The following is a 16,258-nucleotide window of genomic DNA, read 5'->3' on the forward strand; positions in this document are numbered from 1 at the left end:
GTCTGCTTTTTACCCACGGAAGGTCTTTTTCCGCATGGGACCGCGAAACATGTATAGAGTTGTTATACCGCTCAGTAATTCATTCTATTGCCAACTTCATCCCCTTTTCTCTGCCTGAATTTTAATTGAAACAACATTTATATTTTTGAGCCAGGATCTGTCAGAAGTCCCTGTGGCTAGTCGATGGTACAAGTAGCAGCAGACGCGGTTCGCCCATATGGCACTGTGCTTCTTGTAAAATCCATATGGCCTTATTGAAGGGAATCCCAGCGGGGATGTGAAGGGTGTTACTGCCCTTGGGCCAGGCCTTTCCCTCCTGGGGCACCCAGGGCATTGTCTTTGCAATCTGCCAAAGCAGAAACTTAATTCCTTTTTAATAATCAATTATTTTAGTCCAGGAACGTGTGTTGTGTTCCTTGGGGGTGGGGTGGAGAGGGGGAAACGGAACATCGGTGAACTTGGGTTGTTTCGACAAGTGCCCAGCAATCTTCCTTAGGAGTCCTTTTTAATTGTTTAATCTTCTAATGTATCTTTTAATTTGTATTTTAGGAAGTGCTTCAGAGCGTGCCAAAGTTCTGTTTCCCCTTCGACATAGAAAGGTACAGTACATTAATCGTGATTTAGGATGAGCTAAGATCATACCCATTGCTTTCAATCTGTTTTGCTGTGTGTATTTTCTGTAAGTGAAAATTTTTAAAAAATAATTCTTGAAAGGAGCCAGGTTTTTTTCACGTAGTTGTTTTTCCTCACCTTGAAAAGCAGTTAAGTTGAAATATTGATTCAAAATATATTTCTCAGTGTTAGAGATGGTGACTTTACAGGGTGGTCCACACTCCTCTCGCTTCCTATCCCCAATTCGCCCCTAATCTCCAATCAATCAATCAATGGTATTTATTGAGCACTTACTATGTGCAGAGCACTTACTATGTGCAGAGCACTGTGCTGAATGCTACGGAGAGTACGGTACAACAAAATTAGCAGATATGTTCCGTGCCCTGCAAACTCCTCATGCCTCCTAGCCCCAAATCTCCATAGTCACCAGAGGGGAAGAACTGAAGGACTTCTGTCAGTGTGCCCTATTTTTTCTTTTGTTCTTCCGGAATGTATTGTCAGTATTAGCAGAAAAAAATATCTATTTACCTCAATTGGAGTCTCTGAATCGTGCCCTTTGATGTAGAACTTTAGAGTCTAGTTTCTAGCTCTCTTCAACTTAATTGAAAATACCATTTCAGTGATGCAGAGGTATAAATAGTTGTCTCCAAAGAACAGTTTTGGAGAACTAAGATTTAGAAAAAATTTCGAATGGATTTGAAAATCCCATCATGGTGGTTGTTCATTAACCAAATAAGAACTGTATAAGAGTGCTAACTTAATATGTAATTTAATTTTTTGTGCATGGACTAGGATCCTTTTAGAAAAAGAAATGGAATCATTTATGTTTCTGCCTGAATTCCATGTGCCCTACAATTCATTTAGAAATAATTTCTAAAGCAAAATATATTATATTAATTGGATCGCTGACATTTCATTTTAAGACACAGAATTACACTTATTAATTCAGTAAAGATAAATCTCTGGGGCTGTTGGTGCTTATAGATGCAACTAATGCGTGACATACCCAATTCTGCCCATCTTGAAATGGGTGAGCCTCAGATGCTAAAAATGTGAGGACAAGGGCAAAAAAAAGTTGCCAAATAAATGAGAAAGGAAACACCGGGGCAAGAAAGATAACAAAAGCAAAAACTTGGACATGGTGGGCATGAACTATCACAGGTGTTTAGCTGCTGAGCACTTCTATTATTTAATATTTGAAGTTACGATTTTTAACAGCAACCTTTTTGAAAGAATTGCTGATATTTGGCCTTGTTGATATTGTTGTAAGTGCCGCACTGATAGATTCCTATGTCAGGTTTCCAAGGTTGAATGTACTCCAGCCAAAAATGAAGTACAGGTGTCTTGAAAATGAAATTTTAGGATTATGGAATCAGGTGAGGTTCTGTTACTGCCACCCAGTGGCAAGAATTTCCCCCATCTAGAAATGATTAATACATTTTTGGGGGGGGAAGTTATATTTTAATACTTGTACGGGCCCAAATTATTTTTTCATAAAATCCATTTCACACTACCAGTATTCTTATTACATATTAGTAATTCCGCCATCTTTTTACGTGTTATTTAAAAAAGTTGTTTTCATGAGCTTGCCATAAATGATCGAGGCTCAGAAATCTGTACTTTTGTATTTTATAAATAATCGAAAAAAAAATGATTTTAAGAATTCCCAGTGACGGTGCTGTGTGCATTTTATTATCCTTTCACAATTAACCTTGTCATGATGGTTGGACTTCTGTAGTTATTATAAATATTGAAGTGAGAGCAAAGTAAAACTGCAGTGCAAAATTGAAGTGTGCTCTGTTGAATGTTGTTCTTGGAAAATAAAGGTGACAGGAGTTGTTCTTTGAATCTTTTGCCATGTGCTTCACAGTTTACTGTGGGTTAGAATCTTATCTGGGTACTAAGAACTCAAATGGAATCTTATAATTGAGGCCTTGAATAGAAAAGATCTGAATTCCATGAAAACCTTATTTGTTTAGCAGAAACTAAGGGTTGAGATATGGGAGCCTGAGACCCAGAAACTGCTTGTGGAAAAGAGCTCCTTGAGGGCTCTCTATCAACTCTATTGTGTTATTCTCTCCCAAGCTCTTTGCATAGTGCTGTGCACACAATAAGTGCTCAATAAATGCTTCTAATTGATCGATGTAGGATGTGGCCCAGGGTGTTCGGTAAGGAAGTCAGGTAGAGAGAAATGAGAGGCTTATATGGAGATTTTCTTCCTTTTGTTCATTCAATCATATTTAACGAGCGCTTACTCTGTGCAGAGCACTGTACTAAGCACTTGGGAAGTACAAGTTGGCAACATATAGAGACGGTCCCTACCCAACAGTGGGCTCACAGTCTAGAAGGGGGAGACAGAGAACAAAACAAAACATATTAACAAAATAAAATAAGTAGAATAAAAATGTACAAGTAAAATAAATAGAGTAATAAATACATACAAACATATATACATATATACAGGTGCTGTGGGGAAGGGAAGGAGGTAAGGCGGGGAAGATGGAGAGGGAGAGGAGGGGGAGAGGAAGGAGGGGGCCCAGTCTGGGAAGGCCTCCTGGAGGAGGTGAGCTCTCAGTAGGGCCTTGAAGGGAGGAAGAGAGCTAGCTTGGTGGATCTGGGGAGGGAGGGCATTCCAGGCCCGGGGGATGACGTGGGCCGGGGGTCGATGGCGGGACAGGCGAGAACGGGGCACAATGTGGAGATTAGCAACCGAGGAGCGGAGGGTGCGGGCTGGGCTGGAGAAGGAGAGAAGGGAGGTGAGGTAGGAGGGGGCGAGGTGGTGGAGAGCTTTGAAGCCGAGGGTGAGGAGTTCTGTTCTATAAAGTTCATCTGCTCAAAACATTCCATGAAAACAGAAATACATTAAATTATCTTAAAATACTGTGTTTTACCTCATTTCTGATTTTTTTTGTCCCAATGTCTTTTTCATGATGATGATAATAATATAATGAGGGCATTTATTGAGCTCTTACTATGTGTCAAGCACTCTTCTAAGTGCTTCATCTATCATCAGGTTGGACAGATGATGATGATGATGATAATCCCAGGTTCTAATCCCAGCTCTACCACTTGTCTGCTCTGTGACTTTGGGCAAGTCAACTTCTCTGGGCCTCAGTTACCTCATCTATAAAATGGAGATTAAGACTGTGGGTCCCATATGGACAGGTACTGTGTCCAACCATATTTGCTTGTATTCACTCCAGTGCTTATTACAAAGCCTGGCACATAGTAAGCACTTAACAAATATTATTATTAATAATAATAATAATAATAATAATAAAATAATAATAGTCAAAATAATCAGCTCGTGGGGCTCACAGTCTACGTAGGAGGAAAACAGATATTTAATTTCCAATTTACACTTGAGGAAATTGAAGCACAGAGAAGTGAAGTGATTTGCCCAAGGTCATACAGCGGGCACAACTGGAATTAGAATCCAGGTCTCCTAGTTTTTAGACCTGTGATCTTTCCACCAAGACACGCTGCTTCTCATCATATGCTCAACTTCTTCACAATTCAATCAGTCAATCATCGGTATTTATTGAGCACCTACTATGTCAGAACACTGAACTAAATTCATTCATTCATTCAATCATATTTATTAAGTGCTTACTGTGTGCAGAGCACTGTACTAAGCACTTGGGAAGTACAAGTTGGCATCGTATAGATATGGTCCTTACCCAACAACGGGCTCACCGTCTAGAAGGGGGAGACAGACAACAAAACAAAACATATTAACAAAATAAAATAAATAGAATAGTAAATATGTACAAGTAAAATAGAGTAATAAATCTGTACAAACATATATACATTGCTAGAGTGCTTGGTACCAACCTCTTAACAGGGACAGATCCAAGCGCCTAAGCGAAGCAAAGGCTAGAGAGAGTAGGGGAAATGAGGACTTAGTCGGGGAAGGCCTTTGCTTTCCCATAAAGTGGGAATCCCCAGAGCAAATTTTAACAGTATCCCATAATTGATTTGAGAAGCACCAGTCTGTTGGTTTTTTTTAAACAAAAGTCCACCTTTGGGCTATCTAAATCCACAGGCCACACTATCCATTGGCATTCCGATATCAACTATTCCAGCATGTCTGTCTCCTTTGCATCCTTTCTTGGGTAAGACTTATCGGCATTTTCCCTGACCTTCATGCTTTCTTTTGCCCCTATCTTTTCATACATTTCCAGCCCTTCTAAGTCCTTCTGTTCCTGCCCAAATTAAAAGCAAAAGTTTATTTGATTTCCTCTAAATGATATCCTTTTTGCTGTATGCGATGTTACCGTTACTCCTGAGTTTTAGTTTCAGTCTGTTAATCAATGGTATTTATTGAATGCTTGCTGCATGCAGAGCATTGTACTAAGCATTTGGGAGCATACAATGTAACTGAGTTTATAGACAAGTTCTCTGCATTATTTAGTTCTTGGGAGGTACTCCTACAGTGGTACCTGGGCCATTTGTTTTCAGCCCTTCCCAGCATTGTAATCTGCATTTCTCATTGTTCATCTTTAACACCTAATAAAGCTGCTTATTCTTCAAGCTCCTTATTTCCTATTTACCTGTCATCCACCGAGAAAGTCATTAATAGCTCTACTAGGCACTTTATCCTCCCATCCTCCTCTTTATGAGGCACTTGGCACTTGGTATATGCCAAACACTGTACTAAGCACTAGGGTAGATACAGTAATAATGTTGGTATTTGTTAAATGCTTACTATATTCCGAGCACTGTTCCAATCACTGGGGTGGATACGAGGCAAGCAGGTTGTCCCACGTGGGGCTCACAGTGTTCATCCCCATTTTACAGATTAGGTAACTGAGACACAGAGAAGTTAAGTGGCTTGCCCAATGTCACACAGCAGACAAGGGGCAAAGCCGGGATTAGAACCCACATCCTCTTACTCCCAAGCCAGTGCTCTTTTCACTGAGCTACGCTGCTTCTCCTCTAAACTGTAAGCTCGTTGGGAACTGTAAGGGAATGTGTCTACCAACTCTATTTTATTGCACCCTCCCAAGTGCTTACTACAGTGTTCTGAACATAGAAAGCACTCAATAAATATGATTGATTGATTAATTAATGTGGTTTTCCCGTAGTCACAGAGAAGGCAAGTTGTGGAGCAGGGATTAGATCCAGGTTGTATAACTGTGGAGATGTGGACTACCCTTTTTCACACCTTTCCCAACCCAAATCTCATCATTAATCTAGGCATTCACGTTCTGGATCTGGGCCTTGTTGTCTTCCCGGGACCCCACATTGTGTCCAGCGGCTCCTACTCTGTCCTAATCCTCCTCGACCTCTCAGCAGCCTTCGACACTGTGGACCACCCCCTTCTTCTCAACATGCTATCTGACCTTGGCTTCACAGACTCTGTCCTCTCCTGGTTCTCCTCTTTCCTCTCCGGTCGTTCTTTCTCAGTCTCTTTTGCAGGCTCCTCCTCCCCCTCCCATTCTCTCACTGTGGGGGTTCCTCAAGGTTCAGTGCTTGGTCCCCTTCTGTTCTCGATCTACACGCACTCCCTTGGTGATCTCATTCGCTCCCACGGCTTCAACTATCATCTCTACGCTGATGACACCCAGATCTACATCTCTGCCCCTGCTCTCTCCCCCTCTCTCCAGGCTCGCATCTCCTCCTGCCTTCAGGACATCTCCATTTGGATGTCTGCCCGCCACCTAAAGCTCAACATGTCGAAGACTGAACTCCTTGTCTTCCCTCCCAAACCTTGCCCTCTCCCTGACTTTCCCATCTCTGTTGACGGCACTACCATCCTTCCTGTCTCACAAGCCCGCAACCTTGGTGTCATCCTCGACTCCGCTCTCTCATTCACCCCTCACATCCAAGCCGTGACCAAAACCTGCCAGTCTCAGCTCCGCAACATTGCCAAGATCCGCCCTTTCCTCTCCATCCCAACCACTACCCTGCTCATTCAAGCTCTCATCCTATCCCGTCTGGACTACTGCATCAGCCTTCTCTCTGATCTCCCATTCTCGTGTCTCTCTCCACTTCAATCCATACTTCATGCTGCTGCCCGGATTATCTTTGTCCAGAAACGCTCTGGGCATATCACTCCCCTCCTCAAAAATCTCCAGTGGCTACCAATCAATCTGCGCATCAGGAAGAAACTCCTCACCCTGGGCTTCAAGGCTCTCCATCACCTCGCCCCCTCCTACCTCACCTCCCTTCTCTCCTTCTACAGCCCAGTCCGCACCCTCCGCTCCTCCACCGCTGATCTCCTCACCGTACCTCGCTCTCGCCTGTCCCGCCATCGACCCCCAGCCCACGTCATCCCCCGGGCCTGGAATGCCCTCCCTCTGGCCATCTGCCAAGCTAGCTCTCTTCCTCCCTTCAAGGCCCTGCTGAGAGCTCACCTCCTCCAGGAGGCCTTCCCAGACTGAGCCCCTTCCTTCCTCTCCCCCTCGTCCCCCTCTCCATCCCCCCCCATCTTACCTCCTTCCCTTCCCCACAGCACCTGTATATATGTATATATGTTTGTACATATTTATTACTGTATTTATTTTATTTGTACATATCTATTCTATTTATTTTATTTTGTTAGTATGTTTGGTTTTGTTCTCTGTCTCCCCCTTTTAGACTGTGAGCCCACTGTTGGGTAGGGACTGTCTCTATATGTTGCCAATTTGTACTTCCCAAGCGCTTAGTACAGTGCTCTGCACATAGTAAGCGCTCAATAAATACGGTTGATGATGATGATGATGGTGCTCTCTGGCATAGTGTAGGCCTCCATCTCCTTGGTTAGAAAATCATGCCACTCTCTCATTGATTCATTCAATTGTATTTATTGACCGCTTACTGCGTGCAGAGCAGCGCTTGGGAGAGTACAATACAACCTCCTTCTTCTGGTCCAGTTGCTCCAGTTCCTTCCCATCCTAGAAGCAAAGATTTCCATCTTTTGCCCCTGACAATACCTGATCCTTCTCTCTTTCATTGCACTTCTCATACCCCCGGGACCTCTCAGTTGCTTCAGTCTCTAACCTCTTTACCACCTCACCTATTTAAACCACGTGAACTATATTCAACAGAATGAGCTGCCTCCACTTTTCCACGGCCTTCTTTTCACCTTTCCCTTACAGAAAATAGCCCTTGTGAAGACTACGTTGCTTGTCAGCATTAAGTCTCTTATTAAGTGGCTCTTCTTTGTTTTGATATGTACATTAGTACAGTGGAAAGCCAAGGTGCAGTGGTGACACAGAAGGGAGTGGGAAATAAGGGCTTAGAGAAGACCTCTTGGAGGAACTGTGCCTTCAGGAAGCTTTGAAGATGGGGAGAGCGATCGTTGGTCAGATGTGAAGAGGGAGGGCGTTCCAGGCCATAGGCAGGACGTGGTAGACTGAGAGGTCAGCAGTGAGATAGATGAGATCACGGCACAGTGAGCAGGTTGGCAATTGAGGAGGAAAGTGTGTGGTCTGGGCTGTAGTAGGAAAACAGCAAGGTAGGGAAGGAGCGAAAAAAGATGATTGAGTTCTTTAAAGCCTATGGTAAGGAGTTTCTGGTTGATGTTGGGGTGGATGGGCAACCCTTGGTGGTTCTTGAGGAGTGGGGAAACGTGGACTAAACATTTTGGTAGAAAACTGATCAGGGCAGCAGAGTGAAATCTGGACTGGAGTCAGGCGAGACAGGAGGTAGGAATACTTGGCAACTAAATGGCTATAATAAATCTGTACTTCTATTAATTCTGTCCTGAATTGCACAGTGATAATAATAACAATAATAATAATTGTTGAGCATGTACTGTATGCTAAGTATTCATTCATTAATTGTCGTATTGAGCACTTACTCTGTGCAGAGCACTGTACTAAGCACTTGGGAAGTACAAGCTGGCAACATATAGCGACGGTCCCTACCCAACAACGGGCTCACAGTGTAGAAGGGGGAGACAGACAACAAAACAAAACATGTGGACAGGTGTCAAGTCATCAGAATAAATAGAAGTAAAGATAGATGCACATCATTAACAAAATAAATAGAATAGTAAATATGTACAAGTAGAGTAATAAATCTGTACAAACATATATACAGATGATGTGGGGAGGGGAAGGAGGTAGTGCGGGGGAGATGGGGAGGAGGGGAGGAAAAAGGGGGCTCAGTCTGGGAAGGCCTCCTGGAGGAGGTGAGCTCTCAGTAGGGCTTTGAAGGGAGGAAGAGAGCTAGCTTGGCGGATGGGCAGAGGGAGGGCATTCCAGGCCAGGGGGAGGACGTGGGCCGGGGGTCGACGGCAGGACAGGTGAGAACGAGGCACAATGAGGAGGTTAGCGGCAGAGGGTGTTGGCTGGGCTGTAGAAGGAGAGAAGGGAGGTGAGATAGGAGGGGGCAAGGTGATGGAGACTGTGAGCCCGCTGTTGGGTAGGGATCGTCTCTATGTGTTGCCAACTTGTACTTCCCAAGCGCTTAGTACAGTGCTCTGCACACAGTAAGCGCTCAATAAATATGATTGAATGAATGAATGGAGAGCCTTGAAGCCGAGAGTGAGGAGTTTTAGCTTGCTGTGTAGGTTGACTGGTAGCCACTGGAGATTTTTGAGGAGGGGAGTAATGTGCCCAGAGTGTTTCTGCACAAAGATGATCAGCATGATGTATAGACTGAAGTGGGGAGTGACAGGAGGATGGGAGATCAGAGAGGAGGCTGATGCAGTAATCCAGTCAGGATAGAATGAGAGATTGAACCAGCAAGATAGCGGTTTGAATGGCGAGGAAAGGGCAGATCTTGGTCGTGTTGCGGAGGTGAGACTGGCAGGTTTTGGTGACGGATTGGATGTGAGGGGTGAATGAGAGAGCAGAGTTGAGGATGACACCAAGCTTGCGGGCTTGTGAGACGGGAAGTAGTATGCAAAGTGCCAATTGTACACTGATTGGACACAGGCCCTGTCCCACATGAGGCTCAAAGTCTAAGGGAGAAGGAGATGAGGAAATTGAGGTACAGAGAAGTAAGTGACTGGCCTTTCACAGCTGGCAAATAGGGGAGCAGGATTAGAACTCACCTCTCCCAACTCCCAAGTCTTTGTTCTTTCCCCTAGGCCAGACTGAGGCCAGTTGTTGCGGTGATTTCAATTACATAGAAAAGATTTGCCGCTCTTGGTTTGATATGAAAAGTCGAGCTTTTTCCTTTTCAAAGCAGTATCTCTTTCCCCTGTCTATACAAAGTGACCAAAGTACCTGCCCTTCCTGTAGGTGTGATCTGACAATACTAGGTAAGGTCAAAAGACCCATGTGGGACATGGCCCATTTATTTTCCACAAGACATTTTTGTGGCACAGCAGTGCCTGGGTTAGGTTACATTGAGACTGTTTGATTTGGATCATTACACCCAGTTGCTAAGTCAACCTGATTTCTATGAACTGTCTGATCTCCGGCTTAGCTGTATCCATGACAATAGCTGTTTTTGTTACCTTGTTGCCCAAGGTGAATGACTGAGAAAATGGCAATTCATGTTCCTTTTGATGATCATTTTTTTCCAGCTAATGGCTAATTTGCTTCACTGTGCTCAATGAGATGCAGTTATTGACTTCCCATTTATATTGCTGATTAAAGTTTTGCCTATCATTGGCTGTTATGCCGACAGGGAAAATCTCAGTGACTGAGTATATACAAGACAAAATAAATGTCTGGGGAAAAAAAAAACATCCTGACAGCCATCTTCAACAGTTTGCTCTCCAGTGACTTTTTCCCCACTCCTTTCAAACCTGCTTATACCTCCCCTATCCTAAAAAATCCCTCCCTTGACCTCACAGCTACCTCCAGTTATTGCCCCATCTCCCTCCTCCCATTCCTCTCCAAACTCCTTGAGAGTTGTTCTACCCTCACTGTCTTAACTTCCTCTCCTCCAAATCGCTCCTTGACCCGCTTCAAACTAGCTTCCATCCCCTTCACTCTGCAGAAATCACCCTCTCAAAGGTCACCAGGGATCTCCTTCGTGCCAAATCCAATGGCCTCTACTCCGTCCTAATCCTCCTCGACCTCTCAGCTGCCTTTGACACTGTGGACCGACCCCTTCTCCTGGAAATATTATCCACCCTTGGCTTCACTAACATGTCCTTCTGGTCGCTCATTCTCAGTCTCTTTCGCTGGCTCCTCCTCTGCCTCCCACCCCCTAACTGTGGAAGTCCCTCAAAATTCAGTTCTGGGTACCCTTCTATTTTCCATCAGAGAAGCAGCGTGGCTCAGTGGAAAGAACACGGGCTTTGGAGTCAGAGGTCATGGGTTCAAATCCCAGCTCCACCAATTGTCAGCTGTGTGACTTTGGGCAAGTCACTTAACTTCTCTGGGCCTCAGTTACCTCATCTGTAAAATGGGGATTAACACTGTGAGTCCCCCGTGGGACAACCTGATCACTTTGTAACCTCCCCAGCACTTAGAACAGTGCTTTGCACAAAGTAAGTGCTTAATAAATGCCATCATCATCATCTACTCTCACTCCTTTAAGAGAACTCATTTGTTCCCTCCCAAGCTTCGACTACCACCTCTATGCGTTAGAAAGCATGCATTATAATATAAAATAAAATGCCATTACAGAATTAGGGAAAGTTCTTCTGACAATACTCACCTGTGTGGAAGAAACACAGTGTGATGTCAAAAGAAGCAGTTGGGTTTAGGTGAGCAGTATTGGTCATTTCATATAATGTGAGTTTACTACAGATATCTTCAAGAATCTAATTCCTGTGTTTGAAGAAACAGGACTGTACTTTAATATTGCTATCTTGAATTGTTTCATTATTTTGTTAAGCCCTTACTATGTGTCAAGCAGTCTTCTAGGTGCTGGGGTAGATACAGGTTAATAAGGCAGGATAATAATTGTAGTGTTTTTTAAGCGCTTACTGTGGGCCAGACACTGTACTAAGCTCTGAGGTAGGTACAATTTAATCAGGTTGGATACAGTCCCCATTCCACCTGGGGTTCATAGTATCAATCCCCATTTTACAGATGAGGTAACTGAGGCACAGAGAAATGAAGTAATATACCCAAGGTCACATAGACAAGTGGTGGAGCTGGGATTAGAACCCATGACCTTCTGATTCCCAGGCCCATGCTCTATCTGCTATGCCATGTTGCTTCTCATAGTCCTTATCCCACATGGGCTTACAGTCTAAGCAGGAGGGGCAACAGGTAATGTATCCCTATTTTACAGTTGAGGAAACAAACACAGAGAAATCAAGTGACTTGCCCAAGGTCACACAACAGGCAAGAGGCACATCTGGGATTAAGAGCCCAGCTTATCTGATTCCCAGAACAATTTATTGCTCATAAATCACTATTATTACCCTTTTTGTTTCCAGTCAGAGCATGAACCTTTGTTGGAGAGGAAAATGTGTCTTATCTGATTATCCTGTATTATCCTAATGCTTGGTTAGTGGCACAGAGATGTGGAAGTCAAAGTTATAGATCCGATGAGCTATTCCAGGGTGAGAAAGGGAAGATGAAAAGAACATTCCCATCACAAATTTCTCTGTGTGCTACCTGATTCCTGGACTCGGTACCCAAGTGGAAGCATACATCATGAATAATCATCCTTCGGTCCTTCATTCATTCAATTGAATTTATTGAGTGCTTTCTGTGTGACGAGCATTCATTCAATCATATTTATTGAGCACTTCCTGTATGCAGAGCACTGTACTAAGCATTTGGAAAGTACAATTCAGGAATAGAGACAATCCCTGTCCACAATGGGCTCACAATTTAGAAGAAGGGAGACAGACAGCAACACAGGTAAACAGGCATCAGTAGCATCAATAAAAATAAATGGAATTAGAGATTAATATACACATCAGAACAGTAAAACAGGCATTAATATAAATAGAATTATAGATATTACATATATACACAAGTGCTGTGGTGTAGGGAGAGGGGGTGGAGCAAAGGGAGTGAATTGGGGTAAGGTGGGGGAGAGGAGTGCTTAGTACAGTGCTCTGCACACAGTAAGCGCTCAATAAATACGATTGAATGGATGAATGAGGCAAAGAAGGGCTTAGTCTGGGAAGGCCTCCTGGAGGAGGTAAGCCTTCAGTAGGGCTTTGAAGGGGGAAGTAAGATTGTTCCATAAATGATACTTCTATGCCTCGTTGTTAAAATGCTTTAGAAAATTGTCATCCTAAATTTGGCTACTCTAAATTTTATTATTACTGGGAGAGAGAAAAGTTTCCTCATGAGGTCAGGTGACCTTTGGAGGAGCAAAGTAAGGAAAAAGGGTTTGACATTCCAAGGTTTGTTTTTCATTTCCTATGTTTGTTCAATATTAATAGAGAATCTCTCTGTGTAGATTAAAAAATGGCATTGATTTTGCTTGTTTCCATTATTGATGGTCATTGTTCAAGGAGAAATGGGACTTTTGGAAGATTTTCAATTTATATAAGATCGTTTGGATTCTTCTTTTTCCCATTTATTTTTTATACCACTTACTGGGGGATTTCACACTCATTTGTAGTCGAGTATCTGAATGTCCAAACTTGATGTATGTAAAATAATAATAACAATAATAATAATGATGGCATTTGTTAAGTGCTTACTATGTGCAAAGCACTGTTCTAAGCTCTGGGGAGGATACAAGGTGATCGGGTTGTCCCACGTGGGGCTCACAATCTTATCCCCATTTTACATATGAGGGAACTGAGGCACAGAGAAGTTAAGTGACTTACGCAAAGTCACACAGCTGACAATTGGAGGAGCTGGAATTTGAACCCACAACCTCCGACTCCCAAGCCTGTGCTCTTTCCACTGAGCCACGCTACTTCTCTGTGGTTTGATTTTTCGCCAAAGCAAAATCCCTCTAGACACCACATGTACCCCTATGGAATTTCAAGCCATACATTGGGTATATGGATATTTAGAACCAAGTGTCTCATATCTGGTTAACTGTAGCTGGAGTCCAGTAGTGTTCATCATACTTGTGAGTTAGATATTGCCGATTGTGACCTATGATTCATCTTAAGTAGTGCATCTTCATTTCTGGTTTTTGAAAGCAGTTTGATTCTAAATTCTTGCTGTCTGACCTTGATTCATGAATCAAACCAATCCGATTATGAAATTGTAAGCCTACTGCCTTTTGATTTTAGATGCCGGCTCACTTAATATTTCAAAATTGTGTTTGTATTCTAGGGTGTCCCAAAACCAAGTTGGCCAGCACTTTACCTTTGTGCTCACAGACATTGAAAGTAAGCAGAGATTTGGATTCTGTCGGTTAACATCAGGAGGCAAAATTTGCCTGTGTATCCTAAGGTGCGTATTTGAAAAATATGAAATTATTTTCCTTGTATAAGTGGCTTTTTATGCTATGGTAGTCCATTGAGTATAGAATTCACTATTTGCTTTAAAATGCACCTACGCTTTTATATATTACATAAAAGTAATGATTCATTGCTGATCGATTATCGGTATTAGTATGATATAAAATATGATTTTATGAACATTATATACATTAACCGAACATATCACTAAGATTTTCAACATCCTATTTTCTACCTTTTCACCTCTGCATTGAAGACCCAGGATCGAAATTATGAAACTTTAGAAAAGGAGTCACATGTTGTGAAATCTCCTTTTCTTACTTCAAAAAGCCTAATAATCGCCAGTAGTTCAGTGTGTAATTAATGTAACACTTGTATTTATGGATATATTATGTAGGTGTATCTGGGAAAGGAGAATTCTCCCCCTCCGCCAAATAAATACATGTGGCCTAAGTAAAAGATTTAGCTTGTTCTTTAGAAATCATAGAAAATCATATTTAATGTTATGTGTTTATACTCTGCCAAAGAAGTAGAGTATTAAGCAGATAACTGAATAATTCTTGTGGCATTTGTACTCCTTACCTGATTACCACATTTGCATGTGTGAAATTGAGCCCCAGAGTAGAGGTACAATTGATCCAGTTATTTAAGCGGGCTGCAAACAGATTAGAAAAAGAATCCCATTAGACATACAGCGACAGGTGAATTCAGATTTGTGTTTGTACAGTGAGGTCAATAGAAAATCATGTCTCCAGCCCAAGCCTCCATTGGAGAATCCAAGTGCCTTTGTAATAACAGCAGCCACAGCCAAATGCATGCAGCTCTTCTTTGTTTCTCAGAGCCCCACTTGCAGGACAGTTCAGTCCAAAGACTGAGATGAGAAGTCAGTTTTGCCAGCCTGCTGTCCGGGGGAATGTGGGCCCAGACACGTCTAGGGGAATGTCGACCCGGAGGGCCACATAGGAGAGTTTGCATGGAAAGGTCAGGGTTTAAGGTGGCCAGAGACCCAGACTTGGACGGGACCACCCTGACTTTTGTGGCTGGGTTGAAGAGGCTCTGGCAGTGGTGAGGGGTACGATCCCCAACTGCCACCACTATCACTAGGGCAGCCCAATTGGCTTTTGTGGCCTGGTTGAGGAGAAATCCAACTCAGCCAGGAAACAGTCCTGAATTTAAACTGGAAACCTCTCAGTCTTGAATGGTCAGTTTTGGCCATAGTGACCATGTGGTCTAGCTAACAAGTCCCCCATGGTGTTCATTCATTCAGTTATATTTATTGTGCACTTATTGTACACAGAGCACTGTACTAAGTGCATGGGAGACACAATAGAACAGTACTCAGAGATATTCCCTGCCCACAATGAGCTTACAGTCTAGACACGGGGAGATAGACATCGATACAGATAAATAAATCACAGATATGTATGTAAGTGCTATCTGGCTGGGAGGTGGGTCAGGACATGTCCATCTGGATGTCTGCCCACCATCTAAAACGCAACATGTCCAAGACTGAGCTCCTTATCTTCCCTCCCAAATCCTGTCCTCTCCCTGTCTTTGCCATCACTGTAGACGGCACTACCATCCTTCCCATCTCACAAGCCTGCAACCTTGGTGTCGTTCTTGACTCCACTCTCTCATTCACCCCACACATCCAATCCGTCACCAAAACCTACCGGTCTCACCTCCACAACATCGCCAAGATCCGCCCTTTCCTCGCCGTCTAAACTGCTGCCTTGCTGGTTCAATCTCTTGTCCTATCCAGACTGGATTACTGCATCAGCCTCCTTTCTGATCTCCTATCCCCCTGTCTCTCCCTGCTTCAGTCTATACTCCACTCTGCTGCCTGGATTATCTTTGTACAGAAACTCTCTGGGCATGTCACTCCCCTCCTCAAAAATCTCCAGTGGTTGTCTGTCAACCTTAGAATCAAGCAAAAACTCCTCACTCAGCTTCAAGGCTCCCCATCACCTCACCCCCTCCTACCTCACCTCCCTTTTCTCCTTCTACAGCCCAGCCCGTGCACTCTGCTCCTCTGCTGCTAACCTCCTCATTGTGCCTTGTTCTCCCCTGTCCCATCATCGACCCCTGACCCATGGCCTTTCTCTGGCCTGGAATGCCCTCCCTCTGCCCATCTGCCAAGCTAGCTCTCTTCCTCCCTTCAAAGCCCTACTGAGAGCTCACCTCCTCCAAGAGGCCTTCCCAGACTCTCCTCCTCCTCCCCTTCACCCCCCCCCCAGTCCTACCCCCTTCTCCTCCCCACAGCACTTGTATATATTTGTGAATATTTACTACCCTATTTATTTTATTTGTACATATTTACTATACTTATTTTGTTAATGATGTGTATATAGCTATAATTCTATTTATTCTGATGGTATTGACACCTATCTACTTGTTTTACTCTGTTGTCTGTCACCTCCTTCT

General features: G+C 43.4%; 1 protein-coding gene across 2 annotated transcripts in view; it reads left to right on the forward strand.

Moving 5' to 3' along the window:
• The window catches only part of DENND1B (DENN domain containing 1B), a 330,783-nt gene that overhangs the window by 130,715 nt on the left and 183,810 nt on the right, over positions 1 to 16,258 (forward strand). For both annotated transcript variants that reach the window (XM_038744737.1, XM_038744739.1), the window contains exons 4-5: positions 550 to 599; positions 13,707 to 13,826. In XM_038744737.1, coding sequence (XP_038600665.1) covers positions 550 to 599; positions 13,707 to 13,826 — 170 coding nt within the window. The remainder of the gene's footprint in view (positions 1 to 549; positions 600 to 13,706; positions 13,827 to 16,258) is intronic.

The sequence above is a fragment of the Tachyglossus aculeatus genome, chromosome 4 (genome assembly GCF_015852505.1).
Source record: "Tachyglossus aculeatus isolate mTacAcu1 chromosome 4, mTacAcu1.pri, whole genome shotgun sequence".
NCBI classification, from domain to species: domain Eukaryota; kingdom Metazoa; phylum Chordata; class Mammalia; order Monotremata; family Tachyglossidae; genus Tachyglossus; species Tachyglossus aculeatus.